General features: G+C 46.0%; 1 protein-coding gene across 1 annotated transcript; it reads left to right on the top strand.

Moving 5' to 3' along the window:
* The first annotated feature begins 271 nt into the window (after window positions 1-271).
* CLRN2 (clarin 2) lies at window positions 272-7,231 on the top strand. Its single transcript, XM_043555097.1, has 3 exons — window positions 272-524; window positions 6,046-6,225; window positions 6,872-7,231. Exons 1-3 carry the CDS (start codon window positions 272-274, stop codon window positions 7,135-7,137), a joined length of 699 nt encoding a protein of 232 aa, XP_043411032.1. The 3' UTR covers window positions 7,138-7,231.
* Window positions 7,232-9,267: the final 2,036 nt, after the last annotated feature.

The following is a 9,267-nucleotide window of genomic DNA, read 5'->3' as shown; positions in this document are numbered from 1 at the left end:
TGGGAGATATAGGGTTACTCCCTTCAGTAACACACTCCTCTACACTCGAGAGTCTGGTGAAGGCGACCTCTGTAGAGACTTCCGGATGTGGTTGTAGTAAACACGGGCTGTGGAGGCAGGCACTGAGGGAGGACCAGGAGATGCGCTTGAAATTCTGAAATGATGTGTTTGGAAGAGCTGACGTTGGAGCAGGGGATTGCAGAGTGTCCAGAAAATGTCAGCGACCCCCGCCACTGCTTGGACACCTGTGGGCTGACCTGCGTCCCCTAGAATGCCTGGATGGTTCAAAAAGGCGTGGTATGGGCTGGCGTCTTTACTCAGCTTCTCCTCCTTTATCCTGATCATTGTGGCCCTGGCAGTGCCCCACTGGCTGAGTGGGAAAATTCTTTGTCAGACTGGAGTGGACCTGGTCAATGCCACGGATCCAGAGCTCATCAAGTTCATTGGGGATATTTACTACGGGCTCTTCCGAGGATGTAAAGTACGACAGTGCGGGCTTGGGGGCCGCCAGTCCCAATTCACGAGTGAGTATGTTGGGGGGCACGCAAGCTGCTTTAGAAGACTTATTTTGTTTTACTTTGTAAGGGTGCCTATGTCTAACTGTGAAATTTGACTTCTGCCTCAACCTAAGGCATAATGACAAAGTCCACAGTAACCAAAGGGTTCCTGTTCAGCACCAAGAAGAGACTTTTTTCTCTCTGCAGAGACTTATAGAAACATTAAAAATAGGGATTTCTATACTTCTGTAACTGACCTCTATTAGGAATAACTATTAACATATTGAGCACTTACATGTGTCAGCCATTCTGCTAAATGCTTTACATGGCTTCTCTCTTTTAAGCCTTATAACACATTTATAAAGAAGGAATTCTTAATGTTCCCATTTTGCAGAGGACTACACTGAGACTTGGAGGGGTTATATAACTTGCCTGAGGTCCCTCAGCCAGGAAATAGCGGAGCCAGACTTCAGACCCTTGCCACATGACCTGGGTGTTCTCAGACAGCCCAGCACGCACGTTCCCACTTCTGTTTATATAAAAGCTCCCTTATCTGAGAACGGGCAAATGTCTGTGTGCCTGGGCTCTGGAATCAGACTATTGGGTTGAAAGCCCAAGTTGGGCACTCACTGGAGGGGAGACCTGGGGCAAGGCACTGGAGGCTCTCCGTGAACATGAGCAGGCACAGTCCTCCGCTGGCATCCAGTCTCACGTCACAGCTGCTCTGGATGTAAATAGAGCAGGAATCCAAGCCCAGCTTATGAAGGGTCTTCTGGGAATTGAAAAACAAAGCAGAAAAAGACAATATTCTGTAAGCCTTTAGAATCCATTAGATAGCTCACAAGAACAGTGTCCTACACAACAACAATTAATATAATGCAATGCAAGGAGATAAGGAATTTTACTCATTTGATTTCAGTATTTCAGCATTGTAGTTTTTAGAATCCTGCCCAGGGTAAGTATCTTATTAAATGTGTAAAGACACGAAACTGAAGCCATTGATAAACACAATGATATGAATTGGCATTACTTATATACATGAAGGAAATACATATTTGTTATGGATATCCAGGAAAAAAATCTCTGGGAATATTTCTATTTACCCAGCAATGGAATTGGACCAGGGATATTGTAAAAATAGCTTTATTAAAAACATTACACAAAAAACTGAAAACATACACGTAGAGGAATAGGGGAGCCTGGGTGGCTCAGTTAAGCATCCAACTTTGGCTCAGGTCATGATCTTGTGGGTCTGTGAGTTCAAGCCCCATCTTGGGCTCTGTGCTGACAGCTTGGAGCCTGGAGCCTGCTTCAGATTCTGTGTCTCCCTCTCTGTCTTCCCCTCCCCTGCTCCCCACTCTTTCTGTCTCTCTCTCAAAAATAAACAAACATTAAAAATTTTAAAGATATATTTTATAATAAAAAAGCAAAAATAAAAATAAAGGACATGTTAAAAGGAGACCATGGAGGGGCATCTGGGTGGCTCAGTCGGTTAAGCGGCCGACTTCGGCTCGGGTCATGATCTCGCCGTCCTCGAGTTCGAGCCCCACGTCGGGCTCTGTGCTGACAGCTCAGAGCCTGGAGCCTGTTTCAGATTCTGTGTCTCCCTCTCTCTGACCCTCCCCCATTCATGCTCTGTCTCTCTCTGTCTCAAAAATAAACGTTAAAAAAAAAAAAAAAGGAGACCATGGCAACTATACACAGCAGGTGATTCTGAATTAGGTCTTTTGCTGTTAAAGACATCAATTGGTGAGACAATTGGTAGAATTTGAATGGGGCATCAGGATTAAATGGCAGGCCTGTACCAGTGAACTCAGCGATTTTAGTGCTGTGGTTCTGTAAGAGAATCTCTTCTTGAATGAAATAGACCCTAAAGTACTGAGGGATGCAGGGACAATTTACCTTTAAATGGTTCAGGAGAAAAAAAAAAATACCTTGTACCATTCTTGCAATTTTCTGAAGTTTGAGATTCTTACAAAACCACACACACACACACACACACACACACACACACGTTTTGAGGGAGAAATGGCACACTTTTTAATAGTTGTAGGTAATTGAAATTAACAAATCTCACAAAAGAAGTTCCAAAGCTTGAATTAGGGAGGGACCATCAAAAGCAGCACAGTTCCAAAGACTTTAATGAGTAAGAGATTGCTTAGGGAATGTAGTAAAAATATATAATTATATATCGGATGTGTCATGTGACCATGGCAACTGCTTTCTTATCTACTAGATAATTTATCTATTATGTTTATTATTTATTATCTGCCTCCACCCCTTTGGTATGTAATACCACAAGGGCAAAGATTGTGGTTTTTTCATCCATAATCCCAAGTTCCCAGAAGAGTGCCTCAAAACACTGGCACTCAAAAGCATTGGCTGAATGAATAACAATAAGTACTTTTAAATTCATTTGTACTAATGTTCACGTGCAAGACACCAAACTTGTGACCTGTGCTACACCAATCCTCCACAACCCTGCTAGTTAGAAGGAAACTAAGACTCAGAGGTTAAGCAACTTGCTGAAGGTCACAGGGCCCCTAATGCTGGAGCTGACCCCAACCCAGGTATGCCTGACCCCAAAGTTTCCTACTTTCCACCATATGCTGCTCCTTCTGGAATTTGTGACTGGCAACTTTCCCAAAGCAGGGCATCACCCTAGCAGTCCTTACTGTTCTCCTGGAATTCGGCAAAGGGTTACGGGGAGGTGGTGGAAGAATGGGGAGTTCTCAAGGGTGGGAGGAGCCAGGGTGGATAGATCCCATTAGAAATGACTGAGTGGTTACCCCAACAAATGGTGGGTGTATTAGTTCCCTAGAGCTGCCATAACAAAGTACTATCACAAACTGGGTGACTTAAACAATAGAAATGCATTCCCATGGTTCTGGAGGCTGGAACTCAGAAATCAGCTTGTCAACAGAGCCGTGCTCCCTCTGAACCCTATAGGCAGACCCCTTCTTGCCTCTTCCAGCTCCTGGTAGCCCCGGGTATTCCTTGGCTTGCAGCATCCTCCCTGTGTCTCTTCGCATGGTCTTCCCTTTGCATGTTTCTGTGTCCGAATTTCCCCTTTTATAAGGACACCAGTCACATTGGATTAGGGCCCATCTTAACAACCTCCTCTTGATTAGCTCTGGAGAGACCCTATTTCCAAATAAGGTCATATTCTGGAGTTCTGGGGCTGAAGACTTCAACCCATCTTTTGGGGGAAGGGATGGCAGGAAGGGCACAATTCAACCCGCCACAGAGGGTTTGAGGTGGCATACGGTGGGCCTGGTATAATTTAGGAATCCCTGAAGCACAAACACTGTTTCTGGAGAAGCAGCTAGAGCAGAGGCCAGCTTTGCGAGAGAAGGGGACCCAAGGAGAACAGGCAGACTGAGCCCTTCCACGGCAGCAGCAAGTAAACCCCTGCCATCCCAGCTCACAGAAACATAAGCTACCCAAGCAGATGAGCACATTCTGTTTGCCCTCTGGAGAAACTCAGTAAATGTTCCTTTCCTCCTCCTCTTCCTTCCCAGGTGGAGAGGAGACAGCCCCCAGGGTTCATTTCTGAAACAGCAGAACTGTGTGAGGATCATAAAGGACATTTTAATGTCACCTCTGAGTAGGACAATATTCAAGAAAGTTTTGTTCCCAGCTGCCGTGGGGGTGTCCCAGGGGAGGGTATAAAACTTCCATTCCCAGCACTTGAATGTGACTCCCCTGGAGCTGGGGCGGGCTCCTCCTGTGTGGGCTGGCCTTGCACCTGCCACTGGTCAGGGACAGACTTTGCACTGATCACAAAGTGTTCTCTCAGGAAGGGCTGAAAGTTAAAAAAGAAAAGGAAAGGAAAAAAAAAACCCTAAGGGACACTAAGAAGGGAGAGAAGCAAAGGTTAAAGAGAAGCCTTGCCAAGAAAAATCCCTTGGAAAGAAGCTCTGGGTAAAGTTTCTGATGTTGGCAAGATAACCGCATGGAGATAACTACAAATGCAAATACGGAACTGGAAAGAAAGTTAGATTGGAACTAGGATGTAAATGTGCAGTGTCTAGAAACTTCTCAGTGGAAAGGACTTTAAAGGGAGAAGGACAATTCTAGTTCTCAAGCTTGGGAGACACCAACCTCTTGTGAATATAGGGAGTCTGGTGAGCCAGCAAAGGACCAGAGGGGAAAGGGGCTAGGGGTGGGTGAGTGGAACCAGGAAAGCTTTGAGTCCTGGTTCCCAAGGGGGGACAAGGAGGGGCAGGTCATGACATCAAATGATGAAGCAGTGAGTTCGAGCTCACAAAGTGGACCCCAATTTAACCAGCAGGTGCTCAGTGGAAACCCTGCAGTAGCTTCAGAGGAAGGGGTATGTCCGGGCACTCTAACTTCTGTCACTTTTCATTCTTCATGTGTAACTACTGAAAACAGCGATCTAAACTGCATATGTCATATAGTATCTAGGTCTATAATCCTATATAGAATTCAGAGTCACCTTGCCCAAAAAGAAGGGACCTAAGGTTCAAGCATGTGGGGAAACAGGTTTAATAAAATTCACCTTATATCCTTGTCACAAGCACTGAATGAGATAACCATGTAAAGGGTTCAGCTCTTTACATGACTGTGTCCAGTAAACATTGATTACCCTCAGTTCATACACAGCTTTTGCTACCCCACTGGACTGATGAGAAAACTGAGGCTCTGAGGGCTTTCCCAAGTCAGAGAGTAACAGTAATAACAGCCACAGCCACAGCCACCATTTTGAGAGCTCACTCTTTCCCAGTCAGTATCTATCATATCGTATCATTTCATCTCCAGAGCCACTGTGTGGTGGCCAGTAGAGAGAAATCAGATACAAATTAATATCTGACTAAATTATCCTGCCACATTAATATGGGAAATTAATATTCTGATAGAATATTATTCATCACAGCATATATTCTGTGCAATATGAGAATTAGTGTCCATCATACATGGGAAAAATGCCCGCCTTGCTGCGGGATCCAAGATGATGCTCCTGGCTTCCTATTAGTGCTTATTAAGTGCTATTATTATTCCTATGCACTCCAGTCAATCCACTCAACGACCTGGTAAGATGGGTAGGGGAGTGGCTTAGAGGATCCTATTTTATACTTGTGGCAAATGAGCAAAACTGGCGTTTGAACCCAGATCTTTGGGTGCCAGGTCTAGGCTTCCCTCTGGGAGCCCTTCTATACTCTTCACAGATGTACCTGAAATCTCTTCTACTGCTCTGATTTAATGAAGGCAACTCTTGACCCAGGTTAAAGCTTTTCAATTGGCCCTCCTTGGCTGACTCTCTCGCCAACCACCTTTGCGAAAGAGGCACCGTGTGGGGCTTATGTACGTCAGCTTACCCCGATCCCGGGGCTTTGAGCTGGAGAGGACTGTTAGTCAACTGGCAAGTGGCCAGTCGGGCTCCGTGAATTATCTCCGGAACTCTCCTGCTTTTTGAAAACCCAGTACATGTTGCCTGGCCCTCACTCCCCTCTATTACAGCCTCAGTGGTAAGCAAGCCTGGACTTTATGAGCTCCAACCGAGCTCTAACATGTCTTTTCTCCCCAGTCTTCCCACACCTGGTGAAGGAACTCAATGCAGGCCTCCACGTGACCATTCTGCTGCTCCTCTTCTTGGCCTTGGCCCTGGCTCTGGTCAGCATGGGATTTGCCATTCTCAACATGATCCAGGTTCCATACAGGGCAGTCAACGGCCCCGGGGGCATCTGCCTATGGAACGTCCTCGCAGGTAAGGAAGGCCCCCAGGGAGAGAAATTCAAGGCCATTGCCACCACCAGGTGGTGGCACTTGAATTCCAAGTAGATGGGTGGAGGCATGAAGGAATTAAAATGCCTGCCTCAGCCTTTGCTTCCCTGGTCTATGACCTTTCATTCATGGACACGAATGTCCTCTTTACTGAAAGTTGAAGGATCTCTGTAACAGTAAAGAGCCGAATTGGTGGCACGCATGAGTGGCTGAGGACTTAAAGCAAAAAAGAGAGGTTGGGGTAAGGGGAGAAAAGAGAAGACAGAGAGGTGGGGGTGGAAGGTGGAAGGGAGGGCATTGTGGGAGGCGGTGGGGAGGTGGGGCTACCGCAGCAAGAGTGGGAGGGGCCCTTCTAAATGACAGCAGAGGAGGCACCTGGGATTTTACAGGCCTCTTTTCATTTAAACCCCACAGCTTCCTTAGGAGGCAGCATTATCACACCCATGTTTACAGGTCTTCACCTTGGGGTTGAGTCCGAGCCCCACCTTGGGGGGCATAGAGTTTACTTAAGAAAAAAACAAAATCCTAAGAATTTTTTCAACCCAAAGCAAGCTTGTCACCTGTGCCACAGAAATGCCACCTCACATACCACCATCACAGGTGTATGAGGGTGACGTGTTGGCTTTCAGGCGGAGTCGTGGCCTTGGCCATCGCCAGCTTCATGGCCTCCGTGAAGTTTCACGACCTGACCGAGCGCATTGCCAACTTCCAGGAGAAGCTCTTCCGCTTCGTGGTGGTGGAAGAACAGTACGAAGAGTCCTTCTGGATCTGTGTGGCCAGTGCCTCGGCCCATGCAGCAAATTTGGTAGTGGTGGCGATCAGTCAAATTCCGCTCCCCGAGATTAAGACCAAAATCGAAGAGGCCACGGTCACGGCTGAGGATATCCTGTACTGATCACCCTCTCCTGCTCACACCCGAGCCTGAGTCAGTTCTGCAGTGTGAACGGGGACCTCATTTTTTTGTGCTGGCTTTGCAGTCCAGAACACCTGTGCTCCTAAGAAGAAGGAAATGGAAAGAGAAAGAATGGTGCCTGGACCAGAACAGAAAGGTTTCCCCAACCCCTGGCATCCCTGCCTTTCCCTCTCACTGACCTTGGAGTTAGAGAGTCTGCTTCTTGCCAGCTGTGTGGACACGGACGACTCACTTAATGTCTGCTTCTCAGTTTCCACCTCTGTAAAGTGGGGGTGGTAAGGACCTCACAAGGTTGTAATGAGGTTTAAAGGGGCAGTAATGTTGCCAACCTGTGAATCAATATATGTATCTACAATCAGAGCACTCTACAAACACAAGGTACTGAACATTCCACCAAATGCCTGCAGACCCCTCTATTCCACACAATGTTACGGGGGATGTAAACAGGCATATGGTAATATCCCTGTCTGTCTGCCAGAAACATCTAAACTTTCCACAGGACACAGGAATCAGATGGCAACAATAACACTCAGAATGAAAGTAACTTACCTTTTTTTACCAGTTACTACACGCTGGACACTGTCCTAAGAGTTCTACATATATTAGGTCCTCACTATAAATTCAGATCATTGGTACTACTTTATTTCCATTTCATAGATGAAGAAACTAAAGTGCACAGACATTGAGTAACTTGCTGACGTCAAGAATTCAGTTGAAGAAGTCTACAACCAGAGTTTATACTTGTAACCACTTTGCTAATCTGTTGTTTGAGGTTCAAGCAATTGGAATGCAATGTGATAAACACTGTGACGGTAAATGCATAAAAGACTGAGGAAGGGATTAACTCTTCCAGATGCGATGTGGTATTAAAGAAAGTATCACAGAGTTGACATTTGATCTGAACTTCGAAAGATGAGTAGACTTTTTCCAGTGGTGAAGGAAGCAGGTCTGGAGAAGGGCATTTCAGGATGAGTCAGTAACGAGGGGGAGGCACAAGGTATGAAATTACAAAGAGGGCTTGGAAGCATGTGAATATGCAACGGTATCAGAATGTTGTTCTAACTCACCAGTTAGATCAACCCTGCTGCTTTGTGTTGGGTTTCCCTTAAGTGGTCCTGTGGTGGTTAATTACATGTGCCAACTTGGCTAGGCCACCATACCCAGATATTTGGTCAAATGCTATTCTAGATGTTTTTGTGAAGGTATTTTTTGAATGAGATTAACATTTCAACCAGTAGACTTTGAGTAGAAGAGGTTGCCCTCCATCATGTGGGTGGGCCTCATTCAATCAGTTGAAAGCTTTAGGAAAGACTGATCTCCCTCAATGGATTGGGAATTCTGTCAGCAGCTTGCTGCTGCAACTCTTCCCCGGGGCCTCCAGCCTACCAGCCCACCCTGCAGATTTTGGACTTGCCAGTGTCCACAATCATGTGAGCCAATTCTAAAAAAATTATCTTTCTCTCTGCCTGTCTGTCTCTGCATGCACACACACACACACACACACACACACACATCCAACTGGTCCTATTTGCCTGGACAACCCTTCCTCATACAGGTACAAAACTCGTCTGTTCATCTTCCCACAGTGCCAGCTGGGGTGAATCCTTTCTCAGGTCTGCTGTCTTCATGCCAAGTAAAAGTCATCTAATCCCCTAAATTAGCTCCATCTAACATGACACCCGATTTGGACTTGCTCTACCTTTGCTTAAATGCTGAGCTTCAGGAGCTTTCCATGGCATCTTTTCTGTTCTAATTGCTTGTGATTCCCTGCTGGGCCCCTCCGCCCCTTCCAGCCCTCTCTCCCCGTCCCACACAGGGCTGCAGTACTGTTTAACAGACTGACATTGCTCATCAAATATGCAGATGGCACATGTCTGGAAGGGATAGCTAACAGCGTGATGGGAGACGGATCCAAAAGATAGTGACAGACTGCAGTGCTGTCTTGAAAACAAGTGGAAATGTCAATGTCCTCTCAAGTTTATCATAAAGTCCTGCAGACAGTTGAGAAAAAAAAAAATCACACAAGAGTGGCAACAATTTATTTTACGATAAATATGTGAGACTCTTGGTACATTTATTCATTCAGTGAGTATTGAAACTGATCTAGGGGTT

The sequence above is a fragment of the Prionailurus bengalensis genome, chromosome B1 (genome assembly GCF_016509475.1).
Source record: "Prionailurus bengalensis isolate Pbe53 chromosome B1, Fcat_Pben_1.1_paternal_pri, whole genome shotgun sequence".
NCBI lineage: Eukaryota > Metazoa > Chordata > Mammalia > Carnivora > Felidae > Prionailurus > Prionailurus bengalensis.
This window is presented reverse-complemented; position numbering and strand designations above follow the sequence as displayed.